This window comes from Erpetoichthys calabaricus, chromosome 3 (assembly GCF_900747795.2).
Source record: "Erpetoichthys calabaricus chromosome 3, fErpCal1.3, whole genome shotgun sequence".
NCBI classification, from domain to species: Eukaryota; Metazoa; Chordata; class Cladistia; order Polypteriformes; family Polypteridae; genus Erpetoichthys; species Erpetoichthys calabaricus.
Genome location: NC_041396.2, coordinates 285,378,125 through 285,398,338, shown reverse-complemented (window position 1 = coordinate 285,398,338; position 20,214 = coordinate 285,378,125). Strand labels below are relative to the sequence as shown.

General features: G+C 39.2%; 1 protein-coding gene across 1 annotated transcript in view; it reads left to right on the top strand.

Moving 5' to 3' along the window:
* The window catches only part of LOC114649572 (netrin-B-like), a 127,206-nt gene that overhangs the window by 61,661 nt on the left and 45,331 nt on the right, over window positions 1-20,214 (top strand). The window contains exon 2 of the mRNA XM_028799064.2: window positions 2,901-4,198. Coding sequence (XP_028654897.1) covers window positions 2,917-4,198 — 1,282 coding nt within the window. The 5' untranslated portion in view covers window positions 2,901-2,916. The remainder of the gene's footprint in view (window positions 1-2,900; window positions 4,199-20,214) is intronic.

The window sequence follows — 20,214 nt, the reverse complement described above, 5'->3', positions numbered from 1 at the left end:
CTATTTTATGTCTCTTTTAAGAGGGTCTATGCTGCGTATTTGCACAGAAGAACTTTTTTGGTTTTACATCAGTTTATATCAGCTACCTTTTGTCACTTCTCAGGGGACTGACCCACAGTTCAGGAATATGTCAGTCAGACTTTGTTCCATCATGCCTGCTGACCAGTAAGGCTCTACATCCAGTTTTCTTGTGGTGTGGGTGACCATACATAAAACATAAAATGTTTTTACAAACATTAAAAGACAATTTTCAGCTATGTCCGGTTCTCCTAACATAATTGGAGACCTTTTCTGGAATCATATTGCAATAAGAGAACCTAGCCAGAATTAATCTGCTTTTGTTAACCATAAGCAGGTACATTTCATTAACACACAAGTCATCTGTGATGCTAACATGAGATTGACAAACGTCATGGCTTGGTGGCCTGGAACAACCTGTGATTAATTTATTTTGAGGCAAAGCAGCTTTGGCAGACATGATGGTGCTGTACAGGGTAGCTGGCCTATTAATAAGGTAACTGGCTGAGCCCTCAGTTTTTCGTATGACCTGTACAATTCATTGTAACAGCAATCATGTCATTGCATGTGCTAGGTTATTGCAGCTATCCATTCAGATGCTGGTGCCTTAGCCTTTCCATAAGCCCCAGAATGAAGAAGAGGAGGCGTTGTAGAGCTCTCAGTTGTGGTGTGCAGCCAGATGCTCTTGATTGTAGGTGGTGGGGTCTCAATGCACCAGGATGGAGGCTGCTCTGCCAGCCAATGGAGTTCCACAGCATTGTGATTGCACGTGCATAACATTGATTAACATGCTCCCAACAAGGATGCTTCAGTTACCAGCAACTAGGTGGAGTTCGAGGCGAATTCACATTCACGCATTTACAAGATTATTGTGATTTATAAAGGTAACTTGTGTAGAAATGTGTATCCTTTTTTTTGGTGTTTGCATATTTTCACACTTGAATTCAAGCAAAGTTTTATAAATGAGACCCCCTGGTGTCTATTACATTAAAAATGGGTGTAAAACAAGTAGTAACCCTGGATAGGTTCCTAATTCATCACAGAACATCCATATGCACATACTCATTCATACTAGGACATTTTCATCCATCCATCCATTTTCCAACCCGCTGAATCCAAACACAGGGTCACAGGGGTCTGCTACTAGGACATTTTATATAATAATAATAATAATAATAATAATAATAATAATAATAATAATAATAATAATAATAATAATAATGAAACCTCTAATCCAGTTTAAGATTGCTGGGAACCAGAATCTATCCCAGCCATATTTGGTGCAAAGCATCAAGTCCAGTCCATAACAAGACAATCTTGTAAACACATCTATATTCACCCATACTCAGCTAATTTAATTTATAATAGTAAGGTTAGGTTTGTGGATCTTTTGCTTTGATTTTTGAATGCAATTAAGTGAACATATTGTTCAGTCTCAATGAAGATCTCCTGACCCACTTACCAGAGGTAAAGTCAGTCAGTCAGTCATTTTCCAACCAAAGCCTTCTCTGAAATGTTTGCACAATACCAAGTCTTATGTATACCTCTGTCAGCCGAATGCTTTCCAAATGTTTTTACAGCAACCAAAGGAGGCATAGTCATCTAAAATGACCCAGTGGCATTGCTATTTCCACTGCATTTCTGTCCATGCTGGATCTTGATTAGGTGTCTTATAATCTTTAAGGATGTAGGCAAGCCATTATGATTCTCTCTTAATCTCTCTGCTGTAGCAGGTGTCTCTGCATAAGGTGCCTTCACACATCCCTGTTAAATTGACTCATAATGTTGAATCCATCCATCCAGCCATCTATTATCCAACTCGCTATATCCTAACTACAGGGTCACTTTTGCCTCCTGCATTTCTTATGTCATTTCATGCTTTATGTTATACAACAAGACTAAAACGTGGATTCATCTTGTTCCGAAGAGAGACAGTTGTTTTAAAGGTTTAAATGGTTCGAACATGGATAGAGGTTCCACCAGGATATCGATTAAAAGGAGAGATGTTATTGTGGAAAGTAAAATGAGTCTATGTTAGCAGACTTCTGTTGGTCATTCCACCTTAAAAACACCTCAAAAGGATTTTAAGAGGAAGAAGAACTGTCAAGTGACTACTTTTTAAAGTAATAATTATATTTTAAACAAATTTATTACCCATGGCCCTGCTCATGATATACTGAGTTTGGAAAAGGAATGGATGGATGAACAATTATATGTGTAACCTTCATTTCTCAAAAGGCAGATGTCACAGAAATATTCTTTTACTAAATTTGGATTCAGCTCCATCAAATCTATGCAGAACACTTATATTTTGTTTTAACTGGAGAATTTTTTTTTCAGATCATTGTTCCTAATTTGTCCTTTCTAGTATGTATTTATATCCATCAGATCTTCCATCCATGCTGCATGCAGAATTTTGACATTTTCAGTTTGCTACTAAAAAAGCAAATTATGACTGGAGAAAAGCCTTCTTGGGGCAGCACGGTGGCACAGTGTTAGCACTGCTGTCTCACAGTAAGGAGACCCGGGTTCACTTCCCGGGTCCTCCCTGCGTGAAGTTTGCATGTTCTCCCCGTGTCTGTGTGGGTTTCCTCCCACAGTCTAAAGACATGCAGGTTAGGTGGATTGGCAATTCTAAATTGGCCCGTGTGTGTGTGTGTCCTGTGGTGGGTTGGCGTCCTGCCCGGGATTGGTTCCTGCCTTGCGCCCGGTGTTGGCTGGGATTGGCTCCAGCAGACCCCCGTGACCCTGTGTTCGGATTTAGCGGGTTGGAAAATGGATGGATGGAAATGCCTTACTTAGGTATCAAAATTCATAAATGAATTGTAATGTGAGTTTGTTAATTCCATTCCTTTTATTAACATAGTGCTTCATTTTTGCAGGTTTGGTGACTGAATTATGGCAGAGCCAAGGCACACCTTTCTCTTTTTACATGTTTACCTTTCTTTCATCTATGATCCTTGTTTAGCTAACATCCCATTACGCTGGAGCATAGCTCCTTCCCAGGACCCATGTTATAATGAACAAGGACATCCTAAATTCTGCATACCTGAGTTCATCAATGCTGCATTTGGAAGATCTGTTGAAATTCAAGGTGGTGGAGATCAAGATCATGTTTTTCCTGAAAACACTACTGTGCTTACTGACCTGAACAACCCACATAATCTCACTTGCTGGCATCAAAAAACTGAACATGACCAGAGTCTTACTGTTTCTCTGGGACGCAGATTTGAGTTAACATACATTAGCTTGCAGTTCTGCTTTGGTCAGACACAGGAGGACACCTTCTGGTCTACTTCTATCCTGAAGTCAATGGATTTTGGGCGAACATGGAAGCCTTACCAGTTTTATTCCCCACAATGTCAGGAACAATTTGGACGACCTTCTCACATGGTTGTTTCATCAAGAGCCCATGAAAATGAGGCTCTTTGCTCAGATCCCAGGCCACTACAACAGCATAGAGGGGGGCTCGTGTTAGCTTTTTCTACTCTTGATGGAAGACTATCTGCCCCTGATTATGAATACAGCCCAATTCTCCAAGACTGGGCCACAGCTACTGATATTAGGGTAATTTTTCATAAAGAAAAACTGGTAGGGCCTTCAGGGTCAAGGCTTGGCATTCAAGGCACAGAGTCTATAGTTACTAAAAAAATGGGAGGCATGAATGGAGGAAGAAATGGTTTTAGTAAGGGTGTGGCAATTGGATATCAGGAAACTCATGGAACAGGGGGCAAAGGTGGAAAACTTCATTTTGCATCATCTTCTGCAGAAGTTGCCAAGTTGTGGAATGAGCAAAGAGGTAAAATGAAAAGAAACTCTTATGTTAGCAAAAGAAAGAAAGGCAGAGACAGAGACCGTGAAGGACGTGATAAGGTTGATAAGGGCAAAAGGAGAAATAAGAAGACAACTTCTCAAAGGGAAGCAATGAAGTTTGAAAGTTCAGACATGTTACTTAAGGAAGTACAACGAGGGCCTGCCATCCTAGCCCTTTCAGATCTGCAAGTGGGTGGCAGGTGTAAGTGTAATGGGCATGCTTCCCGTTGCATTCGAGACCCTCAGGGCCAGGCGATATGTGAGTGTCGACACAACACAGCTGGAGTAGACTGCGACATGTGTAAACCTTTCTATTATGATCGACCTTGGCAACGGGCAACCCCTGAGCAGCCACATGAGTGCGTTGGTAAGTTAACAGAAACTTAATTTCCTGTGTTTCTCTGTATTTTATGAAGACTCCATTTGAAGAATGTTCATTTGTTTCTAATGTCCAACAGATGTACCTTCTGCAGCAAAATTAGTCTGCAGCACTGAGTGGCAGAGTCTGACAATTTCCAGATTACCTAACAGACTCAAGAAAGACATTAAGCGAGCACATTCTTTGTAAAATTAAAGTTGTGTAGTAATATATGGGTATTTTTTGATAACATTCGCAAATGGCTAATTTGCACATTTACAAATGAAAAAAATGCACAACAAAAGTAAATAATATCTGAAACCTGGGCAAAAATATCATTTAATGTTTTGAACAATTTAAAACGGGAGCTAGCTAAGCTACATGCTTTAGTCAGTTACTGCTCTGCAGCAAGACCTCAGGAAAAACTTTAGTTAGTTCAAATAAGATTTATTAAACTCCAGTGACAACACTTGGAATAGGGGCTTCGTAAAATCCATCTATTATTCAATTACTGTTAAGTGAGGCTACAGAAAGGCCTTGTTTGTGTTACATAGCAACATGTAGTTGGGCTTAATTGGAACTGGTCCATTGCAAAGAAGAGACACCCCTGAAGTGAGAACACTGTTAGGTTTAGGTTCATTTAGCTTTGGACAAAGGCTGTCCCTTGGAACTCAGTTTATGAATATGCCCCTTTGTCCCGGCTTACACTCAGGTGAGTATTTACTTTCCTGCCACTTACCCCGTTACTTATCATATCTTTCATAGGACAGGTATTTATAACTTGGACTATTTGTTGTTTCCAGAAATGCATCCATTTTATTATCTGGTACCAAACTTCCATCCCCTACTACAAGAAGAGACACAACTAAAGTCAGAAGCCCCATTAAGGTTAATAATAATAATAATAATAATAATAATAATTACATTTATATAAGCACATTTCTCACTACTCATAGTTCTTTTTTTTTCAAATTGAGTGATGAGGCACTTCAACCACCGCTAATCTGTAGCATATACCTGGATGATGTAACAGCAACTATTTTTGCACAGGTATGCTCACCATACATGGACTTGTGAGGTGAACTGGTAAGAGAGATGGTCAATTAGAGACAGAGGATTATTAAGGGGCCAGAATAACTAGGCCAAGGAGGGCAATTCTGCCTGGACATTGGGATAAACCCTGCTCTTTTTTCACAAAGAGACCACATTTCATCCAAAGGACAGTGTCATTTTTACATCACAGTGTCCACATCACTGGACTGGGGCATTGGGACCCATATTCAGACAGCAGGGTAAGTGCCCCCTTGCTGGCCTCCCCTTCACCTCTTCCAGTAGCAAACCAAGCTTTTCCTAGATAGTCTCCTATTCTAGTACTGGCTTGGCCTAAACATGCTTAGCTTCAGGTGGATGACCTGTTCTGAAGTGCATACGGTATGGCTGCTGGCTGGTTACCCAGGTTAGGGGTAGGGTTAGGGTTGACCTGTTCAGTGAGAAGGCCTGAGAAAAGTGCAGTGCACACTCTTCACCAGCAACCCCTATTCTTTTCTTGTGCACCATTTTGTGTAGAAGACAGCAGTAGTAGTCAGAAGAAATGGAGTACAGAACAATGAGAGGCAAGTGGTTGTGGTTCCGAATATAAATGTTGTTTGTTTGAAAACATACAGACTGGTGAGACAGCAGCATTCAGCATGGGGGACAAAGGCATTGGTATGCAATCTGAAGGCATTGCCTATATAGCTTGGACCAGGAGCCACCACTGTATCTGATCGAATCCTTTTGTTGCATCCTCTTGGAATTCCACCATACTTGTAAAACACAGTCTCTCTTATCTAAAGCCATGTTATTCACCCATTCTTGCTACATAATGCTCAATCTTTTTCTTAAAAATTAAAAATCAATTAATTTACCCATAATGCAGGTTAAGCATGATACCATATACAGTTGTTACTTGGATCAGCCTGCTCACTAGTTTTTTTTATAATGGGTTAATATTTACTAACTTCCAGCCCTTAGATATCATTAATAGAATTGTTGTACAGAGTACCATGAAATGTTTACTTTCTATAAACCAAAATATACCAAAAATAAACCAAAGAGCTCTATGTCCGGTCACATCCAAAAAGTGAATGTAGATGTGGTCCACTCCTACAAGTGCTTGGGGTGTGACGATGCTAATCTCCTACAGACTCCTTCTTCTCACATGGGAGTCTGTTGAACCAACACCATCGATAGTTATGACCGAGATGAGCTGACAAATGACGACAAATCTCATTGACACCAGGGGATGGTGTAAAATGCTCAGGTGATTTTTTTTATAAAAAACAATCCAAAACAAAAGTAAAAAAGTGTCCATTGTGCAGTGTTCAAAAAATCAAATCCATAAAATCAGTGAAATGTGGAGATAAAATCCATAATAAATAAATCTGTTAAAATAGAGGTTAAAATGCGGTCTCTCTTCACCCGATCGCAGCCCACCACCTTCTGTCTCCCCGGCTCACCCATCACAGGCGTTGCCGGCAGGGCCTCTGCAGCATGAACTTCTTTCTGCCGACCCCCATCTTGGCTCCTGCCACACTGTCCGAGGTTGGCACACCTCCTCAGATCCACTGGAATTTCTCACATCCCACTCACCCCACTCTATATGCTTAGTCAGTGGGGCGAACCAGCCCCTAGAGCGCCTTAGATGGAGCCCCAGATCAAGCTGCCTTCTCCTTCCTGGTGTCTGGATACTCTCCCATGATGCCTTTTCCGTCCTTTAACATCCTTCTATTCTTTTCTTTCCTCTCACATCTTGCATATCCCCCTGTGCTGGCCCGTATATTTATATATACACTCGTCTCTGTGGGCCTTAAGCACACGCTGCAGGAAGCCAATGAAGCAATTCAGAACGATCGCACCCACACGTGCAGGTACGACTCGCCCCAACTACCTCATTAACTCCCTGCAGTCGTGCAATCGCACCCACAGAGAATGACACTGCTTTACTGATTTAAAACCTGGCCATATTATGTTATTGCCGCAGACCCTCTATACCACATGGGGGTCCACATTAATGACAAGCTGGACTGATCTTGAAACACAGAGGAACTATATAAGAAAGGGCAGAGCAGGTGGAGACTGCATATGGGAAGTAACATCCTTCACATTTTCTATAACTCTGTGATGGCCAGTGTGATTCTATACACTGTGGTGTGGTGGGCTGGTAACATCACTTCAAGAGATGCTTGCTGAATCAAAAAATTAATTGAAAGGGCAGGCTCAGCTATAAGATACACTCTGGACCTCCTGGAGGTTGTAGCGAAGGGGAGAATTGCTGTAAAACAAAGCTGAGTGCCATTATGAACAATGATGCAAATTCTCTCTCTGACACACAAACACTGAGGACTTCCAGCCAATGAATCATTCAGCAGAAGTGTGTCAAGAAATGCTGCTGTGTCTCCTTTATACCAACAGCAATACTTTTGCATAATGCCTCACTGGGACTGTGAAAACTAGGTCAAAAGTTTTCTTTCTTTTTAATTTTCTTTATTTATAATTTTTCCAGTGTGTGTTCAGATGAAAGTGTGTGTGTATATTTATTTCTTTATATATTTACTTCCTTATCTATCTGTTAATGTATTTATTTAATAATTTTCTGTAAAAAGCCAAATTTCCTCTTGAAAACAAATACAGACCTATCTATCTATCTATCTATCTATCTATCTATCTATCTATCTATCTATCTATCTATCTATCTATCTATCTATCTATCTATCTATCTATCTATCTAAGCAAAAATATATTAAAACACACAACTATACTTTACTTGAAGTTAACCATTCCTTTCAGACCTACAAGCTATGGTATGTTCTTTATTTATTTGCTTCTTATGTGTTCTGATGAGCACAAGATTATAAACTGAAATCCAGGAGGGAAATCTATCTGTGGTGAGTATGTGTGAACCTGTTACAAAGGTGGCAGAAGAGGCCATCCTTTCCCAATAGACATTAGTGATGAAAATTTCAATTAACTTTACTGAGCTGATTCTTTGAAACTATTCATTTAAGTGTTTTTTTATTATTATTATTTAATTTTACATCACATACCATCAAGTCGGACTCATACAGAACATGAATGCATAAAACTAGGAAAACAAAACTGAAAGTAAAAAAAATACACACACGTATTACACACACACATAATTGTATACAGTATATATCAGAAAGTTAAAAAAGGAACACAAAAGAACAAGGACTGAAATCCCCACCCAAGGTGCATCGATTCTTTGGAAATTTGGGGTTGTTTCCACCTGTGATTGCATCACTAATACATAGTTCATTATACAGTATATTTCACATGGCTATAATTTATATGACATTGTTCTGTTTCAGTACACAAAGCATGACAGCACATTTAAGATGCATAATTAAATAAGACATTACACTGCAGCATCAATGAAAGAGAATTGGGCAACTAGCTTTTAAGTAATGATTTGGTTTAAACTCAAATGGATCAGATAATTATACATGCCCAGTACTGTCAAGGAGCCATAAAAAATTGTGCACTAAAACTAAAGTTAAAAGCAAATAAATGTTCGAATAATATTTTTATATGGTTTAGCTTTGTGTAACTAAATTGTTGACTGTGCAAAGAGACATGACCGTATTATTTGTCATATTGTTTATATGTTCAGTTTGAAGCAATTCCAAAAAACAATTGTACAAAATAAAATAAGAATACATTCTAATATAAATTTGTGTTTACTTTATTGTATTTGAACAATGAATGAAAGAATTATAGTGATATAATTTTTATTCAGCAATACTGGTATACAGTAGTTTGAACACAAAAGAATTGTACATGAAGCGAGTTGAGGCTCTTAATTCCAGCAGTTCTTGTGCATGCACTTTAAACATCTGCTAGTGTCAGCAAAACGAAATGCTGATGACATCACACAGAGCATTACACTGAGCGTGCATGTGCTGAGCACCACTGAACTGAATTGTTCTTATTCACGAATCGATTCATATGATTCACTGAAAAGGGTTGGGCAAAAAGAATGATCTGTTTGTGAGTTGTCCATCTCTAATTGACATTTGTTCAAAGCTGGGGAGCAGAGTTCAAAAGATGAATCAGTCACAACTGAGAAGCAGTATCATTATCAGTCCACCCTGAGAGAAAGGTGGCCACAATGTATGTATAGTATCCACATAAGAGTCTATAAATTTCTCTCTATTATAAAAAAAAAATCTTGGGAGGGAGATGAGACGTGATCTTCTCGGCAGACACTTTGAAGTCCAAACAAATTCTCAGAGACACTTTAATGTCCCATGAGACAAAGAGGTGAGATAAAAGGACAGCTGCTGTACAGGCTTTTAAATGTTTGACGCGCAGTGCGACATGCAGATCATGCAGCATGACACTAGCAGCCCCGGGGAAGGGGTGGAGGGGATAACTCATTCACTACAGCTTGATTACTGGCAAATATCAAGAAATAAAAAATTAATGAAATGAAAATAACCACCTCTTTAAATTGTATATCCGGATAACCAAACCCGGGGGTTGGCGAGCGAAGCGAGCAGGGGGAAGAGCCCCCTAGTACTTATATAAAAGAAGGATAATGTAAAAGGTATTTACAAGCTGAAAAGTTAACATTTAAAATATGAATTTTTTGTGGAATTTTAACCTTCGTCTCCTTTTGAAAGCTAAAAAGTCAAGCATTTTTTTTTGCCATACCATCTATATACAATATTGAAGCATACAGTGGCACAAAGTAATGTTACCCAGAATTGTGGTGCAATATATACATAAGGTGTAAGACAAGTAGAGAACGGTAGTATATTATCAATGACAACAGCAACTAATAATAAAGATAACAGAAGTAGCAGATGTACTGCACATAAATAGATCACTAGAAGCAGATCTAAGCAGAGAGGGACAGTGCACAATTCAGAGCCTGGACAGCCAAAAGATAAAAGCTGTTTCAGAACCTGGCAGAACTGGAGGTGGGACGAAGAGGATGTAGGAAGGGTGGGAGCTGTCCTCCACAGTGCTATTGGCTTTGTTGATGCAACACTTTTTAAAGATGTCTTTAATGGAGAACAGAGAGGTGCCAATGATCTTTTCTTCTGTGTTCACTATCCATTGGAGAATACTGTAGTTAGAGATGCTGCAGTTCCTAAACCAGGTGTTGAAGCAGCTGGTGCCCTGTACAATGGGGTGGGAGGTAGACTTTCCACTGATGGAAATGGAGATGCTGCTGCATCTCCTTGGCTATGAAGGGTGATGTTAATTGAACAAGTAATGCTAGTTAAGGTCAGTTACCAGTTGCACACCAGGAATTTGGTGCTCTTGATCGATGTCACTGCAGTTTGATTTGGAGTGGGGTGTGGGCAGCAGGGGCCTTTTTGATGTCAACAATCATCTCTTTCGTGTTGTCCACATTAAGAGACAGATTGTTGTAGTTGCACCTGCAGTCCAGCAGTCATTGTATCTCCATTCTATTTGCTGACTCATCCCATTATTGATTAGACCCAACATCACTGTGTTGTCAGCAAACTTAATGATGGTGTTAGAGCTGTGCACTGACATACAGGTATGAGTCAACAAATAGAACAGAAGTGTGTGATTATGCAGCCCAGTGGGGGTGCAAATGCTAATTGTGATGGAGCTGGAGATGGTGTTTCCATTGAGGACTGCCTGCTGGGGTCAAGAAGTCCAGGATCCAGTTGCATAGGGAAGTGTTGCATCAATTTCAGTATGAACTTCTTGGGAGTGATGGTGTTGAATGCTATGAAAATCATTCTAGCATCCGTATATATATATACAATTCTAAGGGTTGCATCTATCTGTCACTTGATTAATCCCATACCATTTGGGCTACAACCTTGATTTTTCTCTTAATTAAAAGTTTATGGCATGATGCATACTGTTTAAGCAAAAAACATATCTGGCAGCAACCTTTGTGAGGTTTAGGGGTTGACATCTTTCTTACAAACTGATTAGGCACACTGATGGAGAAAGTGACACAGAAGAGAGAAAAAGAAGAGCAGCAACATCTGCTGAGTGAGAAGCAAATTGCTGAAGCCGGTTACATAATTGGGAAAAGAAGAGCATCAGCCTTAGCATCCATTGCAAACAACCTGCTAGCACTCGCAAAATGTGGCTAGCAGCACCCTATATGAAGCTTTCAGTGTTCTCATTTTTCTTATGGGAAATTGAATAGGCAAACTGAGTAACAGGATGACATGACAGAAAGAAAAAAAGAGCACTGACATTTGCTGAGTGTTAAGCAAATTGCTAAAGTTGATTATGTAATAATAATAAGAAGAATGATAACCCTGGCATCCAGGGCGCTCACCCTGTTGGTACTCATAAACTACTGGGGCTGGATCCTGATCCGGTCATCGTATGGAAGTCTGTGTGTTTTCTAGTAAGCATAAACAAGCTAAGGTTCATTTATTTTTACAGATGCACACTGATTTAGCCCTAGTTTAACTATTTATCTTTGATAGTACTCTAGCTTTTGAATCCCATATCAATAATATTACACAGTCATTTTTTTTAATTTCTCAATAGCATTGCACGCCTGCAACCCTCCCCCACACTAAATATCACCACCATCCTTACTCATGCATTGGTCACTTCCCACATTGATGTCTCCCACATAAGCTTCTCCATAAACTCCAGCTTGTTCAGAATTCAGCTGCTCGTATTATAACTCAGACTTCTTCCGTGCAACACATTACCCCATCTCTTAAACAACTTCATTGGCTTCCTGTAAAATTTCATATTGATTTTAAAATTCTTCTACTTACCTTCATAACCTTGCTCCATTATACTTCTCTGACTTCATACATGTTTATATACCTAACCGCACTTAGGTCCTCTACTTCTGGTCTTCTCATCACCCGCCCTGCATGCCTGATCACCATGGGTTTCAGGGCATTTAGTTGTAATGTTCCTCATCTCTGGAACTCACTACCATAAAACATTTGGGACACAGATTCCCTACCTATTTTCAATTCTTGTCTTCTTATCTATTTACCTTAGGCTGTATTCTTATTGCTGTATTTTCAGTTCCATAGATATAGATATATGTATATGTGTACATGCATGATTTTGTTGGTTTTATGATTTTATTATCTGTACGGTGTCCTTGGGTGCTTAGAAAAGCGACTTGTAATATACAACGTTGTAATATCCATCCATCCATTATCCATCCCGCTATATCCTAACTACAGGGTCACGGGGGTCTGGTGGAGCCAACACAGGGCACAAGGCAAGAAACAAACCCCAGGCAGGGTGCCAGCCCACCACAAGGCACGCACACACACACACCCACACACCAAGCACACACTGGGGACAATTTAGAATCGCCAATGCACCTAACCTGCATGTCTTTGGACTGTGGGAGGAAACCGGAGCACCCGGTGGAAACCTACGCAGACACGGGGAGAACATGCAAACTCCACACAGGGAGGACCCAGGAAGCGAACCCGGGTCTCCTAACTGCAAGGCACCATGCCGCCCTATTATTATTATTATTATTTATGTTCCATGTGCATATAAATTAGATAATAATTAATAATTAATAAAGATGTTTCAAACAATTAGACAGAACACACCAATTATTCTTCATCTCTGGTTACAGTGAATGATAACTGACTCCTGAGCTGAAGAAACTTTTCTTTGGGTCAGGAAGCCATGAATCGCATTTGCTCACTAAAACAACATAGAGGGTCAAGTCCATGAGGGAGACTGAACTGCAGTGTGTGTGTGGCCTGAACCTGTGATGTCAAATTAGTGGAATGTTTTGTCACTGCTTTAAACAGCAGGGGTGGTAATAGATTTGAGGCGTGAACCTACTGTAAAAGCTATGCACTCTTCCAGCACATGCTGAGGGAGTGGGATAGTTGACCCCTGAGCTAAAGGGTTATTCCTTTAGAGTATTCAGTCAATTGCTGATTTGGGCATGCAAAAGTGTTTGGTTGAGTCCCGGGGAGACATGAGATGTTATGGATTCATCAAAAACCTACAAGATTTCTGTTAGAAGGGAGCACACCAGCACACAGTTACTTTAATCAGTGTTTAGTATTGAAGTCACTAATAGTTGACAAAAGCAAAGCATAGAGCATAATTTACACAATCATTCCCACACCAAAGATTAATTCTGAAACTAGAAGCTGCAGGCATCTGAGGTAACCTGCAAAATATGATCTTAATTTGGTTAACTGGTAGAAGATAAAGAGTTCAGATAAGAGAGGAATGCTTCACATGGACTGAGGTCATCAGTGAAGTTCTTCCGGAGTCTGTCCTTGTACTGATACTTTTTCAGATTTATATTAATGACATTGATTCTGGTATACTTAGTAAACTTGTGATGTTCACGGATTAAACTAGAACTGAAGGAATGATAGACACTGAGGAAACTGCAAAAACAATTCAAAAAGACCTGAAAAAGCTTTAGAATTGGGTGAACACTTGGAAAATTCAGTTTAATACAGAAAAGGTCAAAGTGCTACACATGAGCAAGAGAAACAGCAGTTAAAAATACATGATGGGAAACACTGATCTACGGAAAGCAACCTTTGAAAAGGATTTGGGGATTTATGTTGACACATCATTTTGATTATCTAAGCAATATGCAGAAGCTATTAAAAAGACAAATAAAATGTTAGATTACATCATAAAAACTCTTGAATATAAATTGAAAGATGTTATGTTTAGAATGTATAATGCACCAGTGTGACCACATTTGGAGTACTGTGTGCAGTTCTGGTAGCCACACTTCAAGAAAGACATAGTAGCACTTGAAGCACTGCAGAGAAGATCAACCAGGTGCATCCAAAAACTTAATAGCACGTGTGACCACTAGGGCCTGTTTCAGTACCCCAAACTCCAGACACAACTGCATGAACAGAAGTCCCAGGTTCATGTCAATAAATTACCTTAACAAACGCTTCTTTTTGATATAATAACCTTAAGACAAGCATAAGCACAAACGCTATTCTTTTTCTCTTTCTCTTCTTCCTTCCTCCTCCATTCCTCCCAAGCAAGCTTTGTCCTCCTTCCACCCAACCCCAACTTGCCTGGGTGAGGCTGGGCAACTCCTTTTGTTCAAGACCTGAGAGTACTTCCAATTCTAGGGCATATCCCACTGAAAGTAATTCCGAGTCAGGTGAAACTCCTTGAACCCAGAGATCATAAATCATAAATCCCTGCAGCGCCCCCTGGTATCACCCATGGAACCCAACAAGGCAGTTCCATGGCACTACAGTACCCAGAATACCCAGTCTATGTTAATTCGGGTAACTAAGCCCAAGGAATGCTGCCAATTAGTTGTATGGCAATCCTCCTGTTTGACCTATTGTGCTGTCCCCCTGGCCAGGCAAAGGTCCTTCATCCACCCCTTCCGGGATGCTACCACGTTCCACAAATTGTTGGCTCCTTCTGACAACTCCATGGCAAAGACAGGAAGTCTCCTGCATTTTCTTTCTCATGGCTTCTGAGCCAGGTAATGGACTAGGACCTCTCCTGGCACGTGATGCCAGTTCAGGCATGCCATCCATGACACATGTCTTACTCTGACAGACCCAGAGAATGAAACCTGTTTAGTCTTGAGCAGAGCAGACAGTGTGGCAACTTAATGTAGGTCTTCAAAATCCTGAAAGGAATTGATAAAGAAGATCCATCTGAACTTAAGCGTGAATCATATACTCAATGGTACCAGTGAAAATTAAGGGAAAATGCTTTTAAGACTGAAGCCAGAAAGTACTTCTTGCAAAGATTTTTGGTTATCTGGAACAGATGACCAAGACATGGAGTTAAAACAGAAATCTAATTATCTGGATGAGATATTGGGACTGCTTAGCTATTACCTGAACAAATGATCTTGATTGAGTGAAAGGTCCCATCTCATTTCTCAAATTTCTTATGTTATTCGAAAAACCATTACAAAGGCAATTCAGTGACATAGGAGAGGCATAAGAAAGCTTGTAAGAATATAAAAAATGTAAAATAAATATCATGAAAAATTACAAGACAGAAACTTGACCAGACACTTTACCACCTTGTCTTACTTTTCATCTTTAATACTAGGGGGCTTCGCCTCGTGGTTGCTGCACTCACCAAATCCCCAAAAAAAGGCCGCGTGCTCTATGGTTACTCTCTCAGGTGGGTGTGAGCATATCATAATCCCTTGTACCAATAGCGTGAGTTTTCCACATTCGATTTATACGACCGACATTATAAAATACCAGAAATTATACTGTAAAGTCAAGTCCTAACTTATTCGTGGGAGAACTTATCCGCGAGTATATACAGTATGGTTTTACGTTATGCAGTGCCTGAGATCTGTACACATACAGTCACAACATACATAGATTAGCATGGGGCCTCTATGCTCGTGGGGCCCCCGGGCAACTCCCCAGCGTGCCCATGGGTTAAGGTGGCCCTGTTAACACAGTCTCTTTTATCTCTTCTTTATGACAGACAGAAGGGTTTTAAGTAATCAACAGAAGCTGGGAAACCTGTGCAAATTGTTTGATTCAACTCGCAAGGCTTAATTTACTATAACTGCTACAGAACATCTGTAGTTTGTAACATATTAGCTGTTCCCTGAAGATGGCCCTTTTATAATATTCAGAAATTTATTTATTTAGTTTTTGCTAGCCTTAACTTTTATTCTAAACCTCTGCCAGTTTACTGCTTACCTTTTCATTATTTTACACCATTCATTGCATTTTAACTGATTACATTTGAAGAAAAACTGAGGTGTTCTAATACTTTTGACTGGTAGTGTATATTTAGTGCAAAAGGTTTTTGAATTCTACTGAATAAATAAACCTTCATCAAATATTAGGCCTGATTCCAAATCGAAATTTGCATTGCAGGATCTGGGGAGTGGGGAAAAGTCGGAAACCAAATGTGAATGGGAAAACAATCCATTTCAGAGCACATTCACACAAGTACATTTAGACTCACTAACAATGGATAACAAATTTGAAATGCCAGTTAACTCAGCAAATAAAATTTTTTAGATGTGTGTGGGAAGAAAAAAGCCCATGTGGGCATAAGAAAATTATACAGAGTCTACATATGCTAGAATCAGTCTGGCAATTGAGCAGTGATTCTGGAGCTCTGTGGTTGCAGTGGTAACCACAGTCAGTCAGTCATTTTTGAACCTGCTTCATCTTAGGCAGGGCAGTAGCTATCCTGACAACACCAGCTTCAGGACAGAAAACAGCTCTGTAGGGGGCACCATTATTCACAGTGCAATTTGATGTTCTTATAACAGACAGTGATGGACTGGGGTACCAGATATGAAACATTCAACTCTGTCTTTTCATGATCAAGTAAAAGAAAAGCAGTTTCAATGATGGGATTGATTTTACAGTTAACACCTGAACGACATTATTAGACCAAAATTGGCACTGTTAGGGTTAGGTTAAATCTATTGAGACCATAGCTGCTTTACAGTTCTATAGAGACAAGTTCCAGTTAAAATGACTGAATTTACTATTCTGGCTTTCATGTGAGGCTAAATTATTAAGGCAAGCTCACAAGGAACACCAAACTGACAATTGGTGCTGCACACTCCTATGAATATGTTGTATATTACTACTTGTCATTGTCCAAACTACATACTCAGCCAAGGTTTTTCATTGCCTTCCATGTAGTAATAATCCCTGTGGTTCCAATAACAAGGAAGAATATTTTCCCATCACTTTTAATCGTCTTTCCAGACCTGATTACGTTTTTATTTTATTTTATTTTATGCAGTTCTCTTGGACTGATGTTTAAGTCAGATGGTAGACAAGACATCTCTTAAAAATGTTTTATTGTTTGAAAGATTTGCATAAATGATATCTGGCTATTTGACATGAACCACAATATGAGTTCAGACAGAGAACTTCCAAAGGATTTTAACTGTAATATAAAATATTGTGCTATGATATGGTATGTCATCCATTATAGTAAGATCATACAAAATCCATATTTCCACAATTGTTTCAGAAAACTAAAATTATTGAATGTAGCACATACCCCAGGCGGAGTGGTGGCTCTGAGGCTAAGGATCTGCGCTGGTATCCTGAAGGTTACCGGTTCGAATCCCCGTCACTGCCAAAAGAGATCCAACTCTGCTGGGCCCTTGAGCAAGCCCCTTAACCTGTAATTGCTCCAGGGGAGCTGTACAATCTCTGACCCCAAGGGGTATGCGAAAACTAACAAATTCCTAATACAAGAAATTGTATAAGATAAAAGAACAAAAACTCCCTGCACTATCTACAGCACTTAAGGATATGGAATTGTATTTAGTGTTTTATGGCAGCTGTAACTATGAAAGGTTTGACAAAAGAAAAGGCATTTTCTCCTTTCAGAAGAGAGTTTTATATACCTTTATGATCCAACATGTCTATGTTATAATTTCAAAGTCAGACTTTAAAGTTGGTTGAAAGTGTGATTCCAGAATTAATACAAATCCAGTGATATCAGATCTACTCTAAGGAGTTTATCTATTTATGAAACCTGCAAATTTTCAACCATCTGCTGTGTTTTTGCCACGTGATCTACAGGCCATGGAGACCCAGGCAGTCACTTTGCTTGCTAAGATAAGGAAATGGCCCTGGAGTCAGCAGGATTTAGGATCAGGGGATGAGGTGACCGTCACAGGCCACCATTTTAAAAAGGGCTCCATTTATACATTACATTACATATTTTTTTAATAATATAATAATAAAAATAATAATAAGAAAAAATAATACAAATAATGAGAGTTTATTATGATCTTTTAGAATTACATACACATACAGTTCTTTACTGTATATACTACACTTAAAAATGATAAGAAATATTTTAATTTTGAGAGCTTCACAGCCTCACCTCATCTTGAGCTTCCAGAAATCAAAATTGCAAATGTGCATTTTAAACTTACATGTCAGTGCATTAATTCTCCTGATTTTTTATTCTTCATATTGTGCATAAATTGATTGTCATTTTGTAAAATTCGACTAATATCAGAAGTTTTATTAAGGTTTGCACGTGTTAGTTAAAAGTCACAGTCACCTTTCAGCTTGCAGGACAGAGCTTGAAAATGCCAAGGCAGGGATGTTTGAAATATAAGCAAAACAGTCGAGTTATGTTTGACAGAATTTATTTTTTTCAATATTTATTTGGAAACTTGTTAAGGGTATATTTTGCACAAACATTAGTACTTTTTCTTTACACAGAGAATCACAGACATATGGAATGAGTGACCAAGTAGTGCGGTAGACAGTTAGACTTTAGGGTCTTTCAAAACTTGATGTTATTTCAAAAGAATTAAGTGGATAGGACTGGGGAGTTTTATTGGATTGAATGACCTACATAGATATATACTAGGGGGCTTACCCCCTGCTCTCTTTGCTCGTCAATCCCCCTGGCCTGCGCTACGCACCAGTCACTTTGTGTCTCTACCGCTCGTGTTGTGAAGAGTGGGGCTGAACGCACCCCAAGGAGGTGCGGTCGCTCCATCGAAAACCCCTCCTATGCGGTGATACAATGGGAAACAAATACCTTTTTTTTTTTACCTCCTCTTTGCTCAATCAGCTCCTGGCTTGTTGCTGCTGATGTGCCATGTGATCTGCATCCCACGCAGTGCTTCGAACATTTAAAAGCCTGTACAGCAGCTGTCTTTGTCATCTACTCTTTGTCTTTTATTTCCGGCCCTGGGTGTGGTTAAATCTCTTGCCACAAAGTCTTGTCTCGCAGGACGCGAGTTCTTGATATTTTAGTTTATAACTTAAAAAAGGAATAAAAATCTGAAAATCTAACAACATCACATTAAAGTTCAATAAATTCTGAAAAGAATGATACCAAACATATATATGTAGGTTTAAAAATAAGTCCGATTTAAAGTGTGACAAGAAACGTGACATAAAATCGTTGCACTTTAAGGCTTAGGATTATATACTATATATATATATATATATATATATATATATATATATATATATATATATATATATATATATATATAATATATATATATAATATATATATATAATATATATATATATATATATATATATATATATATATATATATATATATATAGGGCACCGTGGCAAAGTTAGCCGACTTGCTGACCAACCACAAGCGTTACCTGGCAGGTAACCACCCATACAATCAGATTGTGACGCAGACTACGAATGCAATGAATGTAATTACCCCGATCTACATGCTGTCAAATAAACGAACCACACGCCGTGGCGCAATGTTAGGGGCTTCACCTCTAGCGCTGACTTCCGAGGTTCGATTCCCGTAAGGGAGTGCAATGAGTGTGTACGCCTGATGAGCCCAGAATTAGGACAAAACATGTGTCGCATACTCTTTGCATTATTTGACAAACTAGAAAGATTACAATATGCAAGCTTTCGAGGCAACTCAGGCCCCTTCTTCAGGCAAGATGTAATGATTACATCTTGCCTGAAGAAGGGGCCTGAGTTGCCTCGAAAGCTTGCATATTGTAATCTTTCTAGTTAGCCAATAAAAGGTGTCATTTTGCTTGGCTTTTCTCTACAATCATAATGGCTAACACGGTACAACACCCTAGTACTACATTATTTGACAGTAAACTATTTCAACCATTCTATGATCTGCTTCTCGCAACTGAAGGAGGGCACCGTGGCAGATGTTAGCCGACTTGCTGACCAACCACAAGCGTTACCTGGTAGGTAACCACCCATACAATCAGATTGTGACACAGACTACGAATGCAATGAATATATATATATATATATATATATATATATATATATATATATATATATATATGAGACAACTTTTTTCTAATTTTGGTTCTGTACATTACCACAATTGAAGTTGAAGTGCAGACTTTCAGCTTTAATTCAGTGGGGTGAACAAAACGATTGCATAAAAATGTGAGGCAACTAAAGCATTTTTTGAACACAATTCCTTCATTTCAGGGGCTCAAAAGTAATTGGACAAATTAAAGAACTGGAAATAAAATGTTCATTTCTAATAGTTGGTTGAAAACCCTTTGC